Consider the following 26,105-nt stretch of genomic DNA (forward strand, 5'->3'; position numbering starts at 1 on the left):
GCTGTTATTTGCTATCTACTATTTGCTACGGCCTTAGTTTGTTCTAAAAAACACACCGTGTTATGATTAGTTCATGTTTTACGAGCGAATATGTAGCGTGAAGTTACAATGGTAGGGAATTTTGTTATTTTGAATATTTTATTGAAAAAGCAGCCTTTTCATTCAACATAAATTATAATGAGAAAAAAAATCCAATTTCCTTTGTACATTACCGTCATCCGGAGTGAAACAGGACACATGGGGCGAATTGGGACAACTGTTTTAGCTGTGTTACCACAAAATATTAGAATATTTCTGATTAGTTTCGGATAGGATTCTCAGGGTGTGTCAAATTAACACGACATGGTTGAAACTTCTTTCATATGAAGAGCGACAACAATGCATTGCAATGCGGATTACAGTCACCCAATCACCCCCTTTCTGATAATGATTGCGACTGCCCTCGTAGTATCCTAGTGCAAAAAAAAAAAAAAATAATAATAAAAACAGTGAAGTACACATTTCTTTAACGTTTATTTGGCTCTTCAGCAATCAATCGCCTTTCTTAAAGCTAGCTTCATCTAACACTAGATAAAATTTTTGATGTTTGATTACGTGCTTCGGGCAGCGCACTGTCCTGCGGGCAGAGACGAAGCACACACAATCGAGTATTTTTCTGATCGAGACAATATAGTGGGTATAAAACATAAATACATGCACTTTTTACAAAATAGAAGGAAATGGGCACAACCACTTCCACTCAGCTATTGATTCTTGACTCTTGTTCATCCTGGATGGGTTCTCAACTCTGTACAAATGTTGGAATGGTTATGAAATAAATAGCACCTAGAAGTTGAACGGCTTGCTCGGCCTCTGGTAGTGGTAACCGTCCTGGTCCAGGGTGTGGGACGGTTTAATTTCGCAGTTGGGCCCACTTCCACCGTTAGTACAGCAGTACGGTGGGACTCCTCCGGCCGGGCAGCCCGGCTGTTGTGTTGGTGGAGGTCGCGTTGCCGGTGGATAGGTTGGGGGTCGCGTTGGAACTGCGCAGTTGGGGCCTTGGCCGCCGTTGGTGCAGCAGTACGGTGGGATTCCACCGGCTGGACAGCTTGGCGGTTGTGTTGGCGGTGGTCGAGTTGCCGGGGGATAGGTTGGGGGACGCGTTGGAACTGCGCAGTTCGGCCCTTGGCCGCCATTTGTACAGCAGTACGGCGGAACTCCTCCGGCAGGGCAGCTTGGTGGTTGGGTTGGTGGTGGTCGAGTAGCTGGCGGATAAGTTGGGGGACGCGTTGGAACAGCGCAGTTGGGTCCTTGTCCGCCATTGGTGCAGCAATAGGGCGGAATACCTCCGGCTGGGCAGCTTGGTGGTTGCGTTGGCGGTGGTCGGGTAGCTGGTGGGTACGTCGAAGGACGGCTCGGAACGGCACAGTTAGGGCCCTGTCCACCGTTGGTACAACAGTAGGGAGGAACGCCACCATTCGGACATCCGGCAGGGGTCGTCGGTCGTGGTGGTTGTGTTGGAACTATGCAGTTAGGACCTTGACCTCCGTTGGTACAGCAGTATGGTGGAACTCCTCCGTATGGGCAGGATGGCGTTGTTGGCCGTGGAGGCTGAGTTGGTGGCGGTCGAGTAACCGGTGGTTGAGTTGGCAGTGCGCAGTTGGGACCTAGATTAACAAAAAGTCATTAATACTGACATTACGAGATCAGAGATAGATCTTACCGAATCCGCCGTTTGTGCACGGTGGCAGATATTCGTTTTCGGAAGTTGGCTTCGTTGGTGGCTGGGTTGGTCTCGATGGAACAATACAGTTGGGTCCTTGTCCTCCATTTGTGCAGCAATATGGCGGCACTCCACCATACGGGCACTGTGGAGTGGTGGGTCTTGGTGGTTGTGTCGGTACAATGCAGTTAGGACCTTGACCTCCGTTAGTACAACAATACGGCGGGACTCCTCCATTCGGACATCCGGCAGGGGTCGTCGGTCGTGGTGGTTGTGTTGGCACTATGCAGTTGGGACCTTGACCTCCGTTAGTACAACAATAGGGTGGAACACCTCCGTAGGGACAGGTTGGAGTTGTTGGCCGTGGTGGTTGTGTCGGAACAACGCAGTTTGGTCCTTGTCCACCATTGGTGCAGCAGTAAGGAGGAACTCCACCATTTGGACATCCGGCAGGAGTGGTTGGTCTTGGCGGTTGCGTTGAAACGATACAGTTAGGTCCTTGACCTCCATTCGTGCAGCAATATGGTGGAACTCCTCCATAAGGACACGAGGGCGTGGTAGGGCGAGGTGGTTGTGTTGGAACTACACAATTTGGACCTTGACCTCCGTTAGTACAACAGTACGGAGGGACTCCTCCATTCGGACATCCAGCAGGTGTGGTTGGTCGTGGTGGCTGCGTCGGAACAATGCAATTTGGTCCTTGACCTCCGTTTGTGCAGCAATAGGGTGGAACTCCACCGTACGGACACTGCGGAGTGGTTGGCCTTGGAGGTTGTGTTGGAACCTGGCAATTGGGACCTTGTCCACCATTAGTGCAGCAGTAGGGCGGGACTCCTCCATTTGGACAACCGGAAGGAGTAGTTGGTCGTGGAGGTTGCGTTGGAACTGCGCAGTTTGGCCCGGATCCTCCATTGGTACAGCAATACGGAGGTACTCCTCCATTGGGGCAGCCCTGTGATGGTTTGGTTGGAGGTGGCAGATATTCGTTGTTTTGAGTTGGTCTTGGCGTTGTTGGTCCAGGAGTTGGTCGAGACGGCACAATGCAATTTGGTCCTGATCCTCCGTTCGTACAACAGTAAGGAGCAACTCCTCCGAAGGGACATGGCCGAGGAGTGGTCGGTCCGGGAGTTGGTCTAGTAGGGACGATACAGTTCGGACCTGATCCTCCGTTTGTACAGCAGTAGGGAGGAACTCCTCCGTTGGGACATCCAGCAGGAGTCGTTGGTCCAGGAGTAGGTCTCGTTGGAACCACACAGTTTGGTCCGGATCCTCCATTGGTACAACAGTACGGTGGGACTCCTCCGAATGGACAAGGAGCGGGAGTTGTTGGTCCTGGAGTTGGTCTTGTCGGAACAATGCAATTCGGTCCAGTTCCTCCGTTTGTACAACAATATGGAGGAACGCCTCCATAAGGACATCCAGCTGGAGTGGTTGGTCCTGGAGTAGGTCTTGTTGGGACTACACAGTTTGGTCCGCTTCCACCGTTGGTACAGCAATATGGAGGAACTCCTCCGTACGGGCAAGGCGCCGGAGTTGTAGGTCCTGGAGTTGGTCTGGTTGGAACAATACAATTCGGTCCAGTTCCGCCGTTGGTGCAGCAATATGGAGGAACTCCTCCGTAAGGGCATCCAGCTGGAGTAGTTGGTCCCGGAGTAGGTCTCGTTGGAACAACACAGTTCGGTCCGGATCCGCCGTTGGTACAGCAATATGGAGGAACGCCTCCATACGGGCAAGGCGCCGGGGTCGTCGGTCCCGGAGTTGGTCTTGTCGGAACTATGCAATTCGGTCCAGTTCCTCCGTTCGTACAACAATATGGAGGCACTCCTCCATATGGACATCCAGCTGGAGTCGTAGGTCCTGGAGTTGGTCTCGTTGGAACAACACAATTCGGTCCGGATCCGCCGTTGGTACAGCAGTAAGGAGGAACTCCACCAGATGGACACGCTGGAGGTCGAGTTGGTGGTCGATTGGGTGGTGGTGTGATTGGCAGTACACAGTCAGGTCCTTGGCCGCCGTTAGTGCATGGCGGCAGGTATTCGTTGTCGTTACCGGATGGAGGTGGTGGCGGAGGTCGCGTTGGTGGTGGAACGGGAGGAGGTGGAACTACGCAGTTTGGTCCTTGACCTCCGTTGGTACAGCAATAGGGGGGTACACCTGGAATTTTCGGTTTTATCAGAAGTTGTGAAAGAATGCGAAGGCTATTGTTACTTACCGCCAGCCGGGCAAGGCCTTGGCGTAGATGGAGGAGGCCTAGTCGGAACAACACAATTCGGTCCTTGTCCACCATTGGTACAACAGTACGGAGGAACTCCACCGTACGGGCAGGGTCTTGGTGTCGTGGGAGTTGAAGTTGTAGCTACAACGCAATTGGGTCCGGTTCCACCATTGGTACAGCAGTACGGAGGGATTCCTCCGAACGGGCAGGGCCGAGGAGTGGTTGGTCCTGGAGTTGGTCTAGTGGGGACGATGCAATTCGGACCGGAACCTCCATTGGTGCAGCAATAGGGTGGTACTCCTCCGTTAGGACATCCTGCCGGAGTAGTCGGTCCAGGAGTTGGCCTGGTAGGAACCTCGCAGTTTGGACCTTGTCCTCCGTTAGTACAACAATACGGCGGAATTCCACCATACGGACAGGGTCGTGGTGTTGTTGGTGCAGGTGTAGAAGGAATTGACACTACACAGTTGGGTCCTTGTCCACCGTTTGTACAGCAGTAAGGAGGAACTCCTCCGTAAGGACAACCTGCAGGGGTAGTCGGGACAGCACAGTTTGGCCCCGAGCCTCCGTTAGTACAACAGTACGGAGGGACTCCTCCAAACGGACAAGGTCTCGGAGTTGTTGGTCCCGGAGTTGGTGGAGACGGCAGGGCACAGTTTGGCCCCGAGCCTCCGTTTGTACAGCAGTACGGCGGAACTCCACCGAAAGGACATGGTCGTGGAGTGCTTCCTGGCGGTGAGGGTTTCTCCGGCGGTGGGAACGGGATGTTCGGCCTTGGGTATTCGTAGCCGTCCGGTCCAAGGTGCGTCGTTATCTCCGCATAGCCGGACGTTGCTAGCGCTAGGCAAAGCACTAGCAGTCGCTGTGAAAAAAGGAAGGTATCGAAGAAGAGGAAGGTTGTGGTCATTAGATGGTTCGATGGTCAGATTGTGGTAACAGCCGGAGCCGTCAACCGGGCTCTACGACGACGCAATCTCTGATTGATTTATGTGCACTTGTTTCACGATTCAATTGTTTGGCGGCGGTGGCGTTGATCGGTTGCTGAAAACCACGTGTGAACGTGCGAAGAATTGGAAGCAAAACAAAACATTGCTTGCTGTACACGTACACGCGACCGGCAGCGGAAACTTCCTCCCGGCTCTCTTCGTAGATTTGCGCGTGTTTCGCAGATCATGGGATGAGTTGCAGCAGTCTGCGCTGGAGATTGTAATTGGTCTTGTTTGTGGCTATCAAACGATTCTTGTGTTGTTTGCGCGCAATTCAAACGGTCGTTAATGGGCCATTCATCTGGATCTAACCGGTTGCGTCGAATCCAGTTCGCATAAGCTTAAAATAAATTTACCAAAAATGACACAATCTTCACCCATAAATAAACGGGTTAGGCAAATTCCCAAAAATTAACATAAAATTTATCAAAACACACCCAGCTGGTGCTGGTGGTCGGCGATTAGGCATCTTGTTCAAATCGATGACCTTGACCAAACAAACAGCTCATTTAAATTTTTAATGCAAATGCAGCCTCAACAATCTTTACCCGGATCGGTCAGCAGAAGGGACGCGTCATCGACACCGGCTGCTGCCCACCGCAGCGAGGCTTGATTGCTAATTTTGTTTGATCGTTTTCGCTTTCCGCAGAATCGATATGGTCATTCACGAGTAGGGTAATTTTTCGCCATGTGTGGATTAGGGTTAGTGAGCCAAATTTGGGATTTTTGCTTAAGTTTCGAATTTAACCATTTCTTTGAAGATCAATGGGGTATCACACGAGCCTATTTTGGGTCAGTCTATTAAAAATATGTCTTGAATAAGTGTAGCTACTCTAAAAGGTCATTTCAGTTTGAGGCGGCAAGGAACTGCTTGTGTTTGCTGATAGTTTCAGTGAACCGTGATGGGCTTGCCTTTACGAGTGATGATCGAACGTTTTGAAAATTAAGCGATTTTTTGAGAATCATTGTTCTGTAGTTGATAAATATAGATCTGGCCTGTCCAACGTCCGGCCCGTGAAGCGAATTCATCCGGCCCGCGACGGCTTTTCAACATTGTTCTATGACCGGTCCTTAAGGCTGTTCATGCAACATTTAATTAATAAATTGAGTGTTTATTTGAAAATAATAAGTTTTGGAATAAATATATATTCGTTTTCGTTTTCGTTTTCGTTTTACGGAGCAAGGTGGGGGACGCGGCCTCAAGTCAGTCCAAGTCCGGTTTCTTGTGGAAAAAGGGTAGTGGCCGAACTAGTATTGCATACCAAATGAACACCACCGGAAGATATAGGGGATCGGGAGGGGGGAGGTGAAAGAAAATTAGTGTTGGTGTGAGTAGTAAGAACTTGGATGACTTACAGTTACGGTAATCTAAGTTTAACACTGAATAAAGAAAATCTGAAATTGTGATTCAAAGTAAGAAGGCCCGGAATAAATTAAATTATTAGTTAATTAAATAAGAAAATGTAACTAATCGGAGATCTATACAAAAGAAACCTATGATGTATTCCAAATTTAAAGGAAATAAAAAATACTAGAGAAAAAAAGATGAAAACTAACTGCCGACCTGTCACGTCCGTCAATAGTCTTGTCGTACATTACAACTAGAAACAGATCTGCCAATGAAATGTTACACTTCGTTCAAATCAACTAATCATTTCAGTCCAATTATTCATCGACGGAAAACTATCTAACTTTAATCAACAACCTAAACTAAACTGTCTGAAAGTAAATTTAATCTCAAAACCCGAATGTTTTATTATAACGCCAAATAAGGTAAAGGATCTTGTTTTTAAACCAGTCTTGCCGCTTCCAAAAACCAATAAACATAAAAGAATAGTTCATAAGTTGAACACTAGTAATTAAGACGACTATTTCATGCCTTTCATTTCATTAGGGCATAGAGCTTTGCAAACAAGAGTGCATCTCTATTATACCTTATGTAAACTGTCATTTGAGTGAAGGAGACACTCCTGTTCACAAAACCCATGCGCCCTTTTGAAATGTTAGGCTCCATTTGATCGTCAATTTGATCGTTTATGAAATTTTTTTGTTTCAAATTCAAATATTCTTTATTTTTTAATTTAATTCTTATTTTTCCTATATTGTTGATTTCAGAATCAATATTAAACTGCAAAATGGGGCAAGAAAACAAAATTATCCATTTCGTAAAAATGTGAAATATATGAAAAAACTTGAATTGAAGTGGTTATTGTTTAGAAACAACATTAAATTTTGTTTTATTAGGTGAGTAAAACAACTTTTCAGTAATTAAGTTTAGTTCGAAAAAAAAGTTCAAAACGCAAATCAATCATACTGAAAATAAAGATCGCTGCAAATAATTTAAAAAAAAAATATTGAAAATGGTTTTATAAACTTCAATAGATTAAAGAAATTTGAAGAATAACGAATTGGAAACTATTCAATATTTATTTTACTATTACTATTACTATTCAATATTTATTTTACAGTGAAAGTTATCTTTGTTTTTCTTTCTTAAAATCAAGATATATAAATCGTATTTGCTGTACTGGTTCATATAATTATTTAATTTAAAAGAATTGAAAAAAAAGATTTTTTTTTTACTTTTTTAACTTAATTTTATTTTAAATCTGTTTTCAGGGCATTAAATATACATTTTCATCTATTATCAAAACAAATTTGAAGAGATTTGGTTGTATCATGGCCGAGATACAGTCATGCCTCGGTTTTGCACGCCTCGGTTTAGCTGCCTCGGTTAAGCATGGCCCAGTGCACAGAAGCACAGAGCTTATGGGTTTTTGGCTATATGGGAGACATTGGCTTTAATCGTATGAAAAATCATGCAAACATCAAAAAATATAGTGTTTTGGTATCGGGATGATGTCAGTTATCCATTAAAATTATTATTTCTAGAAAATTTTCACAAAAATACGTATTTTTCCTGTATTTTGAAAATGCATTTTTTTCTCTAAAGAATCCAAAAATATATTGTTATTGGAATATGGGTATCAAATGATCAGGTTTTTTCATACATTTCGGATATAATGAATTTTTAGAAAATACTCCAAATTTTCACAAAACTACGTATTTTCGAGTAAAATACATAAAATTTCCGTTTTTACAATATGGGTATTAAACGATCGGGATTTTTTCATACGTTTTGAATGTAATAACAATATTTTTAGAAAATACTCTAATTTTTTCACAAAACTACGTATTTTCGAATAAAATATTCAAAATTTCAATTTTTACAATATGGGTATCAAACAATCGGGATTTTTTTCATACGTTTCGAATGTAATTACAACATTTTTAGAAAATACTCTAATTTTTCACAAAACTACGTATTTTTGTAAAACTTTTCAAAATTTCAGTTTTTACAATATGGGTATCAAATAATCAAATAATTTTGTTTTCAAAAATACGTAGTTTTGTGAAAATTTTGAGCATTTTCATTTTTTTAATAACTTTCGAAATGTATGAAAAAATCCCGATCGTTTGATACCCACATTGTAAAAACGGAAATTTTTAGTATTTTTTTCGAAAATACGTAGCTTTGTGAAAATTTTGAGTATTTTCAAAAAATATTGTTATTACATTCGAAATGAAAAAATCCCGATCGTTCGACACCCACATCGTGAAAACGGAAATTTTGAGTATTTTTTTTTAGAAAATACGAAGTTTTGTGAAATTTTTTAATATTTTCTAAAAACTTTGTGATTACATTCGAAATGTATGAAAAAATTCCGATCGTTTGATACAACATTGTAAAAACGGAAATTTTAAGTTTTTTTTCGGAAATACGTAGTTTTGTGAAAATTTGTAGTATTTAAAAAAATATTGTTATTACATTCGAAATATATGAAAAAATCCCGATCGTTTGATACCCATATTGTAAACACGGAAATTTTGAGTGTTTTATTCGAAAATACGTAGTTTTGTGATTTTTTTTAGCATTTTCTAAAAATGTTGTTATTACATTCGAAATGTATGAAAAAATCCCGATCGTTTGATACCCATATTGTTAAAATTTAAATTTGGAGTTTTTTTTTCAAAAAGACGTAGTTTTGTGAAAATTTGGAGTATTTTCTTAAAATGTTGTTATTACATCCAAAATGTATGAAAAAAACTGATCATTTGATATCCATATTGCAATAACAATATATTTTTGGTTTCTTGAGAGAATACGTATTTTTGTGAAATTTTCATGCAATAATAATTTTAATGGATAGCTGACATCATCCCGATATCAAAACACTATAATTTTCTGATGTTTGCATGATTTTTCGTACGATTAAAGCCAATGTCTCCCATATAGCCAAAATCCCATAAGCTCTGTGCCTCGGTTATGCACGCCTCGGTTTTGCATCCCCCATATGCGGTGCTAAACCGAGGCATGACTGTATAGCTATTTGAAGTTAGTAGTTTCAAAAAACGGGTTCCACGATATCTGAACACTGCCTTGACCAAATCGGCTCAAAATTTTGGTGAAGACTCTTTAAACCGGTCATGTGTGAATGACGAAGGTCGATTTTCAAAAAACTTAAAAAAAAGATGAAAATATGTTTGTGTGTTTCACAATTTTTTACGTCAGTTTTTGATTTTTGTATTTTTTTTAAAGCAAAATTACAAAATCGGGCTTCGTTATGCACACGGGATATGTCTCTAGAGTTTTCAACCCGAAATTTCAGCAAATCGTCTCCAACTCAGTTTAATCATGTAATATTTTCATAAAACTTCCAGGAGTGATTGAAAATCATCTTTTTAGTGGATTCAATAAATTTTCTGTAATATGAAATTTTGTGATTTTCTACATGTATGTAACCCCTTAAATTAATGACAGACTACCAGGAACTGCTCCTGAAGTGAAATGAAGACATTCAAAAAGACCAAACCCACAAGGTAGGTCAACAATGTTGTCCTACTCACTTGTACAAAAAACTCCCACGATCTCCGGACAATATTTAACGCTACTCGCCCAGTTTGTTACGGCCGCGAGCCATAATGATCAACAATATCTCCTTGTTCGATGACGACGACGACATAGTCACCGATTACCGGTGTGCGAACCGTGAATGAGTTGTTCTTCTTCACCTTTCGACTAGGTGCAAAATGCCTCATCTAGACAAAAAATGCAAGCATTTAAAACATCAACAACAAAAAAGGTCTCTGACTTTAGGTCGGTGTGTAGGCGTTTGTACAATTTTATGCGCTTAATTTTTATTGTTTTCTGCTGGATTGTTTTTCAATTATAGCCCGCGGCTCGTTCGATGATGATTGAGCAATTGAGTGATTGATGAGGTGGTGAAAAAAATAAGAAGAAGAAGAGCGGCTGGCAGTCAATGAAACGGAGAGTGAAAAAGTTCAACGTCGTCGCAGATCAGACAAGCGGGACTTGTTCTGAAGAGTATAGTGAGAGGTAGGAAAAAAGTGCTTAGTGTAGTTTACGCCTTAAGGGGGCGGTAGCTGCGCGTGGTTTGAGTAAAAAAAGGAGCTTTGGAAATGTTACGTCTTTCACGTGGTTTGGTGGGATGATGTAATGTGGGTCGATGAGAACCGAAAAAAGGGTGAATGTCAAATCCGATTTGGTGGATAATTGATGCAAATTTGTACACAATATATTTTACTAATAAAGAGCAAACATTACAAATTTATCTAAAATTTCCAAAAAATATAGTTTTTATTTCCAACTGACTTTGAAAACAACAAAAATGATTGATCATTTTATTTATGGCTGATTTATAGGTTGGCTGCCAACAAATGAAAATCTTATTGCTTTTAAACTGAGTTAGTAGCTCTTGCCAAAAGGTTAAACAGCTGGATATGATTAGGCTAATCCTTTCTTTCTGGCTTCTTTTTATTTCGCTGTGGGTAAAATTAGTGGGAAATCTGAAATTCAAATATATCTGCAAAATTTTACGTCATCATGGACGCATAAATTTACATACTGTTCTGTGCAATCTGTCATCACAAAAATACTATTACCATGGGTTTGACTGAGTTTTGAATAAATTTTAAGCTTCGGTTAACATCAAACGATGAATCCTCACTTAAAAAAACTACCCAATCTGCGCTGTCAGCAAACATTTGCATACAACCCGATTTTGTCACCGATTCATCCTGATTCGACCCTGAGCATTCCTTGGCGCTCAACTACCTGGCTTGGCCGTTGTCACCGCTGGCTGATGTCTCAACCAAATAAAACTGCATAATTTATGCAAACAGCGAGCAAAGCAAACTCAAACCATTCGCCATGATTCTATTGACTCATACAAAAAGATTACCGCACCATCCGTCATCTCAATTTGTCGTCTCGGCCGCTTGATATTTCGCAATCATTCTTCGATTTGCTCCTGAACAACACCTTGATGCGTAACGCGTCTCTCCTGCCTGCTCCAACCCCTAGAAGCAGGCTCACTACTAACTGCTGTCGATTATGTCACTCTCGGTGTACGGTGAGGACCAAAGTTGTCTTGTCATGGGATTTTATGACAAACCCGACTAGAAGCGTTAGATGATGTGCTTAATTTATTCAATCGCTCTCGGGTAGACGCCGTAATGTTCGATTTGACCTTAGTGCGCGGGGCACATCCTGTTCTGGCTGGTGGGTGGTGGGATTTTGTACAAACTCCAGGGTGAAGGTTTTGGTTTTGAAGATCCGACTGCAGAACGCTAACGTCTCAAGTAATTGCAAGTTTTTATCCGGAAAATAGCTTAATATCAGCATGGATAGCACTACATTTTAGCGTTAAAAAGTTTTACTTGGCAGTTTTTCCTGCGTTGTTTTAAGACTTTTTTTTTAATATTTGGCATTTTTTTTGAAAAAATGATCATTTATTAATTTAAGATAATATTTGTAATTGAATTTCATTTCCAAAATTAAGTTCACTCTTCTAAAAACAAAATGTGTCGACTTCGGGAATCAAACCAGGAACATTCAACAACCTATTCCATTAACTTAACTGCCTCGGCCACTTCAGCTTGACGACTTCAGTGTGTCCAGAAGTCAATGTATGACACTTTTCGGAGATTTTTTGCTTCAATAATCGAATAAACACATTTGTTTTGATGATGTGTGTTGGTGGCATTATTCTCTAGAGTTCAGTATTAGGCTTCCAAATTTTTAGAGAACTTTTCCCTCAATAATGCATTTTGGGTGTAAACACAAATTCCAAAACAGTATGTATGGCGTAATAATTTTCTAAAATTTAAGAAAATTAGCAAAGTTTTCATTTCTTGACCATGAAAATCAAATGTTTAAAAAGGAAATTGTAGTGAATTTTCTCACCTACTGGTATGGAAGCTCAGAGGTGGAAGAGGATGGAACATAACATTTACATACATGCATACATATCAAAAAATATTTCTGGACATTTTTTTTGTTCGTTTAAAACTTCAGTAAAATGAGAAGAAATATTGCTTTTTACTTGGGGTGACTAAATGTTAAAAATTCAATGTTTTCCATTATAGTCTTTGGGTAATTCTCCACCAACTCACACGAAATCAGAAAAAATTGCCCCGACCCCTCTTAGATTTTCGTGAAACTTTGCTCTAAGGGGCAATTTTGGTCCCTGATCACGAATCCGAGGTCCATTTTTCGATATCTCGTGACGGTGGGGCGGTACGACCCCTTTCATTTTTCTGGTTTTTTACTAAGGCACGTTTGTTCAGTGATTTACAAATCACTGAAAAAATGTGCCTTAGTAAAAAACCAGAAAAATGAAAGGGGTCGTACGACTCGTACCGCGTCACCGTCACGAGATATCGAAAAATGGACCTCGGATTCGTGAACAGGGACCAAAATTGCCCTTTAGAGCAAAGTTTCACGAAAATCTAAGACCAGCTCGCAACCGTGAAGAGATAGAAATTTGGTGTCAAAGGTACTTTTGTTTAAAATTAAACGCCCAATTTGATGACGTACTTAAAATTCCGAAAAAACGTATTTTTCATCAAAAAAAGTTAAAAAATAGTTTTAAAATCGCAGCCATTTTCCGTTACTCAACAGTCAAAAATCGTGAGATATGTCATTTTATGGGAAATTTAATGTACTTTTCGAATCTCAAATAACCCAGAATGGTCATTTTTTCATTTGGGTAATTCTCCACCAACTCACACGAAATCGGGAAAAGTTGCCCCGACCCCTCTTCGATTTGCGTGAAACTTTGTCCTAAGGGATAACTTTTGTCCCTGATCACGAAACCGAGGTCCGTTTTTTGATATCTCGTGACGGAGGGGCGGTACGACCCCTTCCATTTTTGAACATGCGAAAAAAGAGGTGTTTTTCAACAATTTGCAGCCTGAAACGGTGATGAGATAGAAATTTGGTGTCAAAGGGACTTTTATGTAAAATTAGACGCCCGATTTGATGGCGTACTCAGAATTCCGAAAAAACGTATTTTTCATCGAAAAAAACACTAAAAAAGTTTTAAAAATTCTCCCATTTTCCGTTACTCGACTGTAAAAAAATTTGGAACATGTTATTTTATGGGAAATTTAATGTACTTTTCGAATCTACATTGACCCAGAAGGGTCATTTTTTCATTTAGAACAAAATTTTTCATTTTAAAATTTCGTGTTTTTTCTAACTTTGCAGGGTTATTTTTTAGAGTGTAACAATGTTCTACAAAGTTGTAGAGCAGACAATTACAAAAATTTTGATATATAGACATAAGGGGTTTGCTTATAAACATCACGAGTTATCGCGATTTTACGAAAAAAAGTTTTGAAAAAGTTACTTTTTGCGTTTCTCTTTGTTTCGTCGTCCGTGTCTGTCGCGAGTGACCATGAATGGCCATGATCGATGACGACCAACTTTTTCAAAACTTTTTTTTCGTAAAATCGCGATAACTCGTGATGTTTATAAGCAAACCCCTTATGTCCATATATCAAAATTTTTGTAATTGTCTGCTATACAACTTTGTAGAACATTGTTACACTCTAAAAAATAACCCTGAGTTAGAAAAACACGAAATTTAAAATGAAAAATTTTGTTCTAAATGAAAAAATGACCCTTCTGGGACAATGTAGATTCGAAAAGTACATTAAATTTCCCATAAAATGACATGTTCCAAATTTTTACAGTCGAGTAACGGAAAATGGGAGAATTTTTAAAACTTTTTAGTGTTTTTCGATGAAAATACGTTTTTCGGAATTCTGAGTACGCAATCAAATCAGGCGTCTAATTTTATAAGTCCCTTTAACACCAAATTTCTATATCCGTTTCAGGCTGCAAATTATTGAAAAACACATCTTTTTCGCATGTTCAAAAATGGAAGGGGTCGTACCGCCCCTCCGTCATGAGATATCAAAAAACGGACCTCGGATTCGTGATCAGGGACAAAAGTTACCCCTTAGGACAAAGTTTCACGCAAATCGAAGAGGGGTCGGGGCAACTGCTGTGTGAGTTGGCGGAGAATTACCCATTTAGAACAAAATTTTTCATTTTAAAATTACGTGTATTTTCTAACTTTGCAGGGTTACATTTTAGAGTGTAACAATGTTGTGAAAAATTGTAGAGCAGACAAAACCAAAAATTTTGATACCCAAGTAACATTTTTTTTCCAGGACCTTTACAAGAGCTCTTCAAGATAACTACAGCATAGCAGTTTGGACCGCGGTAGGATAAAATTCTCTTCAAAACTTCTTCAGGAGTTTGGAAAAGTACTTGAAGAGAGTTTTATCCTACCGCGGTCCAAACTGCTATGCTGTAGCTATCTTGAAGAGCTCTTGTAGAACTCCTGGAAATAAATGTTACTTGGGATACATACCCAAGTAGCACTCATAACTTGTCGTCTGTTGAATAATAGTTAGATAGCTGTTTTTTGTCAACATACGAGAAAAAATTCCAACGTTAGTTAAATAACAGTTTGTTTCACTACTTGTATAACTGACTTATGTAACTCATGAGATGTGTGCCAAACAAGTTTGCTAAACAGTCAACATCACTCTTTTCCAACTTTAACACACAACCTAGGGAATATGCACTCGCTCTTAACTCCATCCAATTTGCTGATTTTCACTATTAAAACAATTTATTTTGGAACACTTTTGATAGAAACTTACTTGCTCACTTCCTATTGAGCTATTTATCACTTTATTTCACTCGAAAACACTTTTTATGAGCTGTAATTGAACGTCAAAGTGCTGATATGCCAAGATGCTGTTCCCTCATCTGCAATGTTTTACTCGAAAACCGTTTGTTGAATAAAAACAATATTGCACTGTTTGTTTCACTGCTTATCTAACATAGTCATGCGACGGCATCTTCTAAAAAATGGGCGTGGCCAACCAACCTTAGGTTTTCTCACTTTGTTACACAAATGTTATCAGAGAATAGGTTATATAACTGATGCTCAACATAAATATTCAACTTGACATTGCGTGTTGTAAGGTGGTGTAAATTTGTACATGAGGAATTAAGAGTTTTAAAAATGTTTATTTATTGAAGATTGCAATAGTTTTGATTGTTGACCGATTCATTTGTGAACATATCGCTGGTAAAAGTTACAAAAATTATCAGCTTATAGAGTTTATGATATATAAAACAACAAATCAAAATCATATCGATTTTCAATATTACTCCGTGGTACGGTAATCGAAATGACAGTTGAAACGGTTTGTTATAACAAAGTTATATAGTGGAGTTATAAAAACTGAATTGAAACAAACTTATATAACTTCAATTCCAATGACAGCCTTCGTTGGAGTTAAGTTCTTTAGCTAACAAAACAGACAGCAGCCTTCTTATTGACGCTTGGGCCAGCTTGTTTACTATAAAGCCCCGTGGAGAGATGTGGAAGCGCGCCTGGACCTGCCGTGGAGATAACAACAAATCGTCGAAGTCATCGGATCGAATCTTGGGACAGAGGAAGTTCATCAAAAAATGAAAATCTAAAAGTTCGCCATGCAGGAAATTTCACACTAATTACATGCGCGCCATGATTGTTTTTCTTTTTTTCAATTTCGAATTATTTTAAATAAATCTTGCAGAAACAAGTGTACTTTTTTTATTAGGTTCGTCGTTGATTGAAATTCTAATAAGAAACGTTTGTTTACATGTAAGTTAGTCGACGGTTAGATAGCTGTTTTCAATCTAACTTTCCTTTCCAGTGTGCGCTTTGATTTGACAGCACAGCCGTAAACCACGCTCCCTTTTTTTCGTTGAATCTCTTGTTAGATGGCACAGTGTTGTCAAATACATTTGTACAACTTACTCTGATAACTTGCATCTTTTTCTGGCAAGTTATACAACAAAAAAAGTGCGCTTTTTCCAGTTCACAGGAGTTGTAGAACAAGTTGTGGTAACGAGGCGGATTGGTTATACAACCAGTTAGGAAATACGTTTATCTGACAAAGTGTGTTGCTTGGGTAGACATAAGGGGTTTGCATGTATTCTTCACGAATTATGAGAATTTCACTAAAAAGTTTTTTGAAAAAGTTATGATTTTAACAATTTTTGACCAGTTTTTCGAATTTTCAACCCCAAAAACTCAATCGGGTCATTCTTATGCAAAATTAGCTGAACTTTCCGAAAAAAAAATACTTTCAAAATCACACGATTGAGTTTTTGAGGTTGAAAATTCGAAAAATTGGTCAAAAATGGTCAAAATATTAAATTTTTCAAAAATCTTTTTTGTGAAATTCTCATAATTCGTGAAGAATACATGCAAACCCCTTATGACTATGTATCAAAATTTTTGTTTTTGTCTGCTCTACAATTTTGTACAACATTGTTACACTCTGAAATGTAACCCTGCAAAGTTAAAAAAACACGTAATTTCAAAATGAAAAATTTTGTTCTAAATGAAAAAATGACCCTTCTGGGTCAATGTAGATTCGTAAAGTACATCAAATTTCTCATAAAATGACATATCTCACGATTTTTGACAGTTGAGTAACGGAAAATGGCAACGATTTTCAAACTATTTTTCAACTTTTTTTTGATGAAAAATACGTTTTTTGGAATTTTGAGTACGCCATCAAATCGGGCGTCTAATTTTACACAAGAGTCCCTTTAACACCAAATTTCTATCTCTTCATGGTTGCGAGCTACAAATCACTGAAAAAACGTGTCTTAGTAAAAAACCAGAAAAATGAAAGGGGTCGTACCGTCCCACCGGCACGAAGTATCGAAAAATGGACCTCGGATTCGTGATCAGGAACCAAAATTACCTCTTAGAGCAAAGTTTCACGCAAATCGAAGAGGGGTCGGTGCAACTGCTGTGTGAGTTGGCGGAGAATGACCGCTTTATAAATCATGAATTTAGGTTGAGTTTGAACAGCTTGAATTCGTGATTTTTAATATTACTGCGGGCGTCAATAATTAGAGTTCACGCGCAGTGATACGACCGCAAGATAATGGTCGCATGACAGCAACATGACAACCTCATGACAACCGCAGAACAATTTTTTGGCTTTTGTCAAAGGATGCCTTGAGTTTTCAGCGGACTTTTTGGAAAATATTCAAAACAAATCAAGTTGACAGCCAAATTAACGCGGAATAGAGGAGAAAAGCAACTCGCGACAAAATTTTGAGGCTAGGAATTTTGACAGGTATGATTTTCATAAAGTATTCGCCTCCTTTTCTCTCCCACAGAAAACTTGGGAACGAGGTAGCTGTCAAACTAGGCCAAAATGTTAAAGTCACTCACAAAATGAACTTTGAGTGATTTGAGTTCATTTCTGACGTCACGATTTTCTCCTCTATTTCAGTTCAACTTGCTTTACACTGCGGTCACTCACATCGAAGAAGAAACTTCACAGAAAAAAATCAATTCCCGTAATCGTGAATTTGCACCATAAACGTGAATATATTCCTTCGTGGTTCTCATAATCGTGAACTGACTTCACGGTTTCGAGAATTAATTTTTTTCTGTGTTGATTTTATCTCGCAATAAGCAATAGAGGAGAAAATCGTGACGTCAGAAATGAACTCAAATCACTCAAAGTTCATTTTGTGAGTGACTTTAACATTTTGGCCTAGTTTGACAGCTACCTCGTTCCCAGGTTTTCTGTGGGAGAGAAAAGGAGGCGAATACTTTATGAAAATCATACCTGTCAAAAAACCTAGCCTCAAAATTTTGTCGCGAGTTGCTTTTCTCCTCTATAAGCTGACAATAGTAATATATTCCGTTGTTGGTGCAAGGATCCTATAGTTTTGTTTTTATGCCTAAATTTAATAATCAAAAGTAAATTGTAAATCCTAGATTGGTTAAAATTGAAGATTTTGTAATGTTGTTGGATTTGTTTTCGAAATTCAATCATTCGATTTTAACCATTACATATTTCCATATTTCCAGCTGAAAGGAACTCCAAACCTAGATTGTACTGCGAATGAACTTATTGTATCTTGATTAGGCTGGTACAAATATTTTTGAAAGTTTTTGTCACCCCCCCTATTGGCCCGAAAAATCAGGGGGCAAAAAAAATATTTTTACAATAAACTTCAAAATTTCAATGAAAATTCAATTGCAACCAGCTGAAATCAAATTCAAATACATTCTTCTGCGTTTAAAATCATTTTTAACATGTTTGGGTTTATTAAAAAATCTTAAGATTTTTTGAAAATTTTCGATGCAAAATCTTTTTTTTCGATACAATTTTTGTATTTGTCAGATCTTAGATTTTTTGAAAACTAATGATTGCAAAACAACTGAACTAGTGTAAAATGCATTTTAAAACACTTTTTTCATTTAAATGTGAAGACTATGGCTTGTTATTCAATTTTTCTTATTTTTTTATTTTTTTGCCCCCCTCCCCTTGACCTTGGCCAGGGCCGAGGGACAAAAACTTTTTTAAATATTTGCATCGGCCTTATTCACTAATAAAACTGAATCGAAATTGAAAATGATTTCTGTTTGCCTCAACAGCTGCCTAGTTCAAACTAGTTGACTAGTATCATTAATTTGAGTCAATCTAAGTTTTTTTTTTAATTTGAAGGCGATTGCTCATCACCAGAATGAACGCCAATTCATGCAAGTTAGAAGATTATTCATTATAAATTAAATTCAATTAAATAAGATCCTTAATAATTTCAATTCTAAAAGTCGTTCGGCCATCACCAACACCAGCCTAAGCACTTATTCATTTAATTTATAATTTAATTCAATTTTTTATTTTTCGAGATGTTACAATTTTGTTTCTTTTGTGCTTGTATAGAGATTTGGATTTTCCTTACAACTATGAATGTTTCAGATACTGGCTTGGTAGCATAGAAATTGTTTGTTTCAGATCTTCAAATCTAGGAAAAGGGTGGTAGAAAACCTAGATTTAATTTATAAAAAAAAAACTTAAAATTTGCCTTAAAAAAATCAATCAAAACTAAATCTTCTAAACCAATATACACTCTTGATTTTTTTTTGTGATTCTATGATAATATATTAACATCGAGCTGAATAAAATTTTTGTTGTACTAAATTAATATTCAACCTTATATTCATTTTTTAAGTTATATAGAGTACGAACAACAACAAAAATAAAAACAACTAGAAAGAATCGTAAACTGCTGTTGAAGCTAAGTTTCCCTGACGTCAATTCCTAGGACGCTGTCAAGCTTATAAAACAATTCAGCTTATGGTAAAAAAAAATTTGGCGCAAAATTATGCATTTTTTTGCAACAAAATTATAAAATCCACGTTTTGACAAGTAAGACAAACGATGAGCTTGGCCCATTGGAAATAACGGATGGGGTAAATTAAGTTTTAACAGCATGCTTTAGCCATCATCACCTTTTTTTTTAGACGAGAGGAAAACCTTTGCCGTTCCGGGCTACCTCAACGGTTTGGTTGTTCGAATTTTTAAAGTTTTTTTTAGATAAATTGACTAAGTTTTTTTTTACTAATCTGCTAAGAAAATTTATATTGTGTTGAAAGTGAGACTCAAATTGACGAATCAACCCCAATTCTTACGGCAATCGAGGGTTAACGAAGGAGTATCCCAAGAGAGCCCATCACTGGAGCTGCTTAACTTGGACACGAACAAAAACAATAAACGCGCTGCAGAAAAGTGTTGCATAATTTGTTGTGTGACCCAGGCCCACCGTTGACGATGACAACCACGACCCAGTGACAGAGTAAAGGGTCGAGAAGAAGAAGAACAACAACAACGAGACAAGAATATGTGTGCGAATATCATTAACGAGGATGGTCGGGGAGTTTTTTTTTTGCTCGCCATTGTTGGTAACAATGCGTGAAGTTGGCAATCGTGAGCTCGCGGTCAAATGATGCTGCTTAAAGCCCCGAAGAGGTGTGACGTGAGGAGAATGAAGATTTTGGTGCTCTCGGAGTGACGAGAGGCTGATTTTACGGTTCGCTGCAGGTTTTGTTTTGAGCGCGCGCGTGCGATGTTGGCTGCGCTGGCGACTATCGTTTGTTTTGGGCCGCTCGATGATTGAAGGTGGTTTGCTGGGTAGGTTGGGAAAATGTCATTCAGTTAATTAAAAAGGCAAATTTAATTTCTTTTTGGTAATGGGAAAATTGATTAGCTGGGTGGGTGCAGTGGAGGGGACAATGTTGAAGGATTTTTTTTCATATTGCTTATTTTTAGATAGTTTTTTAGGCCTGTGCAACTTTTAACCTCAAGCTCAAATAATTATTGCAGAAAAAACGAAATTAAAAAAAAAAAAACTTGTACAATCGATGTCAACTATGTAAAATAAATTGTTAACATTACTAATGCATTAAAACTCAAGTAGGGCTTGTTTAACATTTTCAATTTTGGGACCACAGAACGGAAAAAAGACTTGAAACTTGAGTAATATGACCAGAATTTCATTGATATTTAGCAAATGTTTGGTACACAGAAAAACAAAATGAATTTTGGAAGATTGAAAATTTTGTAGGTTGAATATTACCTCTTTTTGAGTAGTGTTACATAAAAAAATGTGTAAAAATGTGAAACTGACGAAAATACAATAATAAACATTTTTGTGATACTATTTGTTTGAAAATTTAAAAATATGGCTTGAAATTTGAAGTTAAATATTTGGACCTCCTCCTCAACCTCGACCAGAGCTGAGGGACAAAAACTTGAAATAAAATTTGTACTAGTCTTATGCATACATCGAGATTTATATTGTTTTTGTTTCTTAATTCGTAATCAGACTCGACTACACAGTAAAATATTATGGTAATACATATTACATCCAGTAAGGGGTGTGAGAAAAAATGTGATATTATATCTCTGAAAATGTGTAATTTCACCGCTTTGTGTAATGTCACTTTTTTAGTCCAAATTAAGGTAAAATTAAATCATAAAAGAGGTAATATTTAACCTTCCAAAATTACACCTTCCAATTTTACACATCAGAAGTTTCGACTGTCTGAAGGCCGGATAATCAAATCATGATTTTTTTCTGCGTGTTTTGTTTTCGCTATTGGTTAATATTCCGGATTCTCCAGATTTTGGAGGAATATTTCAACTCAACAATCCAAATTAAAATACCGAAAAAAATCTGAATTTCAATCGATCGATGATTCAAAGTTCAATGTGTGCGTGGACATCAGATTTCATAATCTTTTTTGACATAAACATAAAAAAATTGCATTTTGAAAATGTGTGTTTTTGACAAAGTATTGCAACAAGTTGCAAAAAAGAAGATTTACTCAGCACGAGTCGTACCTAAATGTAGGATTCACCCGGGTTTCAAAAAAATACTTAAGTACTGACAAAAACAAGTTTTGCAACGAGTTAAAGATATGTTTTGCAACTCTGAAAAACATGCTTGGAATTGTTTTTTTCAGTGAAAAGTTGTTACTGATATGTATCAAGCAAATAAAAGATTTTAATTTTGGCATTCTAAAATTGATAAGTAAGTAATTTCACCATGGAATTGTGATAAAAATTCCATATCTATATTTTGCTGTAAATTTATTTCACAATTTTTTGTTGTTGAAAATTTCAATAATGTTGTACACATTTTTAGTTATGTCAGGGTATTTTTTTAATAAGTTTGACCAAATTATTAAATTGGCGCTTACTCTTTTCCAGACCTGAAACATATTTACCAGCAGATCAGAATGTTTTCTAAAAAAACTTTTATAACTTTGTAGGATAAAAAATGAACACCTTTTGGTTGTTCAGATTCAAACTTTTTAAATTTTGAAAAACATCTTATTTAACTTTCTAAACTTGTAATTTTTAGTCGACAATATCAAGGAAGCGATTAATCCGATTTAACATTGTAAAAAATATATATATATATATATACAGCAATTCCCCACGAAAACAGCATGGAAAAAACAAAAGTCCTCGGATCGGGCTCAAATTTTTTTTGGGGTTCCCTGGCCGAAATAATTAGACCCGTATTTTTTTGTTTGGCCATTAGGGTGACCTACGGCGTGGTTGGGTGGTCGGAAAAAGGGCCATTTTCGTCGATTTTCGCAAAAACCACTTTTTTCGAAAAATCATAACTTTTCGCCATTTTAACCGATTTCAATTGTCTTATACGCAAATGAAAGGTGATAAGTTGACCTTCCAAAGAAAAATAGTAAGAAGTTTCAAAAATCTAGCCTAACATATGAAAAGGGCGTATGAAACTTTAAAATGCCGTTTTGAAGGTGTCTGGACCAAAGAGCCTATGTCTGGAAATAATTTTGATCGGATTCCCCGGACATTTTTACATAACATACCAAAAAATGGGAGGAGTTCACTAACAGGATTCCGAGTTATGATTTTTTGAAAATAAAATCCGTGTTTTTCGACGCGCCGCGCACAAAGACCGGAAAATGACGAAATCGGCAAAATATCAACTTTTTTCACTGAAACTGCGATAACTTTAAAATTTCAGCGATGACCTATACATGTTTGGGTACCAAAATTTTCGTAATTAAAAGACGCAACTTTTGGTACCCAGACATGTATAGGTCATCGCTGAAAATTTAAAGTTGATTTTTTGCCGATTTCGTCATTTTCCGGTTTTTGTGCGCGGCGCGTCGAAAAACACGGATTTTATTTTCAAGAAATTATATCTGGGAATCTTGTTAATGAACTTCTCCCATTTTTCAGTATGTTATGTAAAAATGTCCGGAGAATCCGATAAAAATATTTCCAGACATAGGCTCTTTGGTCCAGACACCGTCAAAACGGCATTTTAAAGTTGCATACACCCTTTTCATATGTTAGGCTAGATTTTTGAAACTTCTTACTATTTTTATTTGAAAGGCCAACTTATCACCTTTCATTGCGTATAAGACAATTGAAATCGGTTAAAATGGCGAGGAGTTATGATTTTTCGAAAAGTGGTTTTTGCGAAAATCGACGAAAATGGCCATTTTTCAGACTACCCTAACACGGCGTAGGTCACCCTAATGGCCAAACAAAAAAATACGGGTCTAATTATTTCGGCCAGGGAACCCCCAGGAAAATTTTGAGCCCGGTCCGAGCACTTTTGTTTTTTTTTCATGCTGTTTTCGTGGGTAATTGCTGTATATATATATTGAGAAGTCATAACTGATACTTTTGTTATAATGTTTTAAAATTCAAAAATTAATTTTGAGTAAAAGGGCTTCAAAATTATACAAAAATCATTCATTGATCTTCTGCTTGACGAGTCGTTGAAAAACCGAAGAATTGAAAGAAAATATTGAATTCCCATCAAAGATTTAAAATTACTTCAATCGTGAACTTGGTAACCTGTTTTAGCCATGTTTTTGTACAATATTTTGGTATTGGTAAAAAAATAAATAAAAATAAAAATAACAAAATTCTTGAGTCTCGTCTCCAAATTAAATTTATTTTTTCGCATCAGTTTTATAAACCATCGGATAAACGAACTTCGGATAATGGAACTTTAACTGTATTTTTTTTTACTTGAATAGTTATTTTGGCCAAATTTATTATTATTATTTTAGTTTTAATATTCATTTGTTTCCAAACATGCGACAGAAATCAAATCATTTAGAAATTATGTTTAAAAGGTTTGCTAGATTGCTGCAAGATTGCACAAAAAGATTCGCATAATTGTTGGAGCATATCATGGATAAATAATTACTAAGCGAAACAATACAATGTTTCCGTTCAACATTCAATGAAGTTTAAGATAATTCAATCTCATGTTTTAAGTTAACGATCCAATGATGATCAAAATGACTGTACATTATTTAGAAATTTCCTAGTCAGATTCAGTTTGATTTAATTGCTTCGATTTTCAGACTAATTGCAATTCGTTCTGAATGTTCAGAAATATCGGTAGCTTCTCTAGCTTTTTAAGGTTTACAGCATTTTCCATTTAGTGATTTCATACGGCATCAAATACTCATCCAATTTTGCAGCAACTTCACTTCAACGTCCATATCGCACCAGCTTTTCCCCCTTCATTCACAAGTCTTTAATTGTCCAAATCTTCGGCTCACCGTTCCCAACTGCCCTTCCAAGCCGTCCCCCATCAATTATCACCTGCACTCGAGTCCAATCAATTAAAGCCGCCAGTTTTAACATTACACACGAAGTTCAGCCGCATGACATCAGTCCCAATAAATGCACATTCTAAATGTTGCGCGCGTATTTGCACAAAAGCCAACCGCCAGAGGAGCCGTTTAGTAACCATCAATCATCAGCAATTCACAGCCGGTCTGGGTCTGGGTTGGGCCCATGATAGTGATCATCGCCAGCCTCACTTGCAGCAGCGTTCATCATCACTCATACGCACTACCCATTGACACTTGGCTCAGTAGTACACGTGAAGTCACTGTTGGGTTATCGGTTCCCAGCCGATCGCACTTGGCCCGGTTCAGCTAAGCCGCAACGACCGACGTGTTGTAATCCTGCGCAAAAGGTCACTGCGGTAATCCGAGAGGTTCTCCAAAAAATGTGACAAAAATGCCACAACAATGTCCAGCCAGCTTGAATCGCCACTCAGTGCACTAAAGTTTTCACACAGTTTGTACAGTCCTTTTTCGAGTTTCTTCCAAAAAATATGCAAAACGATCAACGTTGATTATCTCACCATTTTCAGCAACAACTCTTGCTTAAGATCTTGCCGAACAATAAATCACTGTCGAAGTTTGCGCAACACACTTTTTCACCAAAAAAAAAAGAGTCCTGTTGCAGGTTGTTACACTGTTACCGAACACGCGTGTTACACGTTACACGAGAGGGATAGCACGCCTCCACCCGGGTCGACGGTTGCCGACTAACTCGCAGGTTACCGCCGATGGTGGCGGAATATTTATATCAGTTCTGAGGTCTCAGGATCATCCCCCGAACGACGACGACGACGACGAAGGGGTTGATGCTGCGCGCGAAAGCTCCGATTCGGCGAGCTTTTACGAGAGAGCGAAACCCACACTCGGAGCGTTCTACAACAACCCTTGCAAACGTCGAAGAACAGTGGCTCAAAGTCTGAGAATCGCCGATCTGCGTGTGAGAGAGTCGAGAGCGGAGCAACCCCCCAAACTAGATCTTCTCGCGCAAGCTCGGGTCGTTGTCGCGAGCGAAGATCCTGTCGGAGGAGAGTGACTAGGTGAAGAAGAAGCTGCTAGTTGGCCAAGATGGTACTAAGCCGGAGGCTTAGCTGACGATCGGACAGACGCGATGTCTGCTTGAGAGGAGGGCTGTGTGCGCACATGATTGGTTATTGATCAGTGCGATCAGTGTGCATGAGTGGCTGGTGTTTGTTTTTTGCCCGGCAGGAATTAATTGAGACTAATTATGTGGCGATCGTGTCGGTTCCGGCGGATGCTTGTGGGAAGTTTTGATTTTTTGTGAGTGAATAGATTGATGTTGTTTGCGGGGGATTGAGATTGAGATTAATTTAATTCAACTAAGGATCTCTTTGTTTCACGGGGAATTATTTTGAATTGAGAGTTGAAAAACTTGAAACGAGAGGAAAAAAAATGTAGACATTAAAAGTTAATTCGTCATTCTTAAATACAATGTTATGGCATTGCTAATTTTATTTCAGGTTTTTGTCTCCTCTTCGAAATATCCTAAAAAAATAACTTTTTACTAACTTTAAAATTTTGCATTGAAATAACTTGCAAAATAGATTGTAATTTAATCAGAAAACAATGTATAAGCTTATTATTTGTGCATTAAAAATTAAATAGAGACTTTTTAATCTTTCTACTAACTTTGATTTTTTTCCAAGAAAAATTAGTATTTTAATAAATTCATTGATGCTTTGTCATTTTTAAGTAGCATAATTGTAATGATGTTTAAGGGGTCACAAGATTTCATATTATAGTTCAGACTCGATTATCCGAAGGCCTTGGAAAAATTTCACTTC

At 38.3% G+C, this 26,105-nt stretch overlaps 1 protein-coding gene across 1 annotated transcript; it reads right to left on the bottom strand.

Annotated features, from left to right (window-relative positions):
• Positions 1-494: 494 nt before the first annotated feature.
• Positions 495-25,013, bottom strand: LOC6050889 (basic proline-rich protein). The gene is made up of 4 exons (XM_038262825.1): positions 24,825-25,013; positions 3,915-4,779; positions 1,703-3,856; positions 495-1,646 (listed from the first exon to the last, which is right to left on the bottom strand). Exons 1-4 carry the CDS (start codon positions 24,825-24,827, stop codon positions 826-828), a joined length of 3,843 nt encoding a protein of 1,280 aa, XP_038118753.1. The 5' UTR covers positions 24,828-25,013; the 3' UTR covers positions 495-825.
• Between the last annotated feature and the right edge of the window lie 1,092 nt (positions 25,014-26,105).

Source organism: Culex quinquefasciatus, chromosome 3 (genome assembly GCF_015732765.1).
Source record: "Culex quinquefasciatus strain JHB chromosome 3, VPISU_Cqui_1.0_pri_paternal, whole genome shotgun sequence".
Classification (NCBI taxonomy): domain Eukaryota; kingdom Metazoa; phylum Arthropoda; class Insecta; order Diptera; family Culicidae; genus Culex; species Culex quinquefasciatus.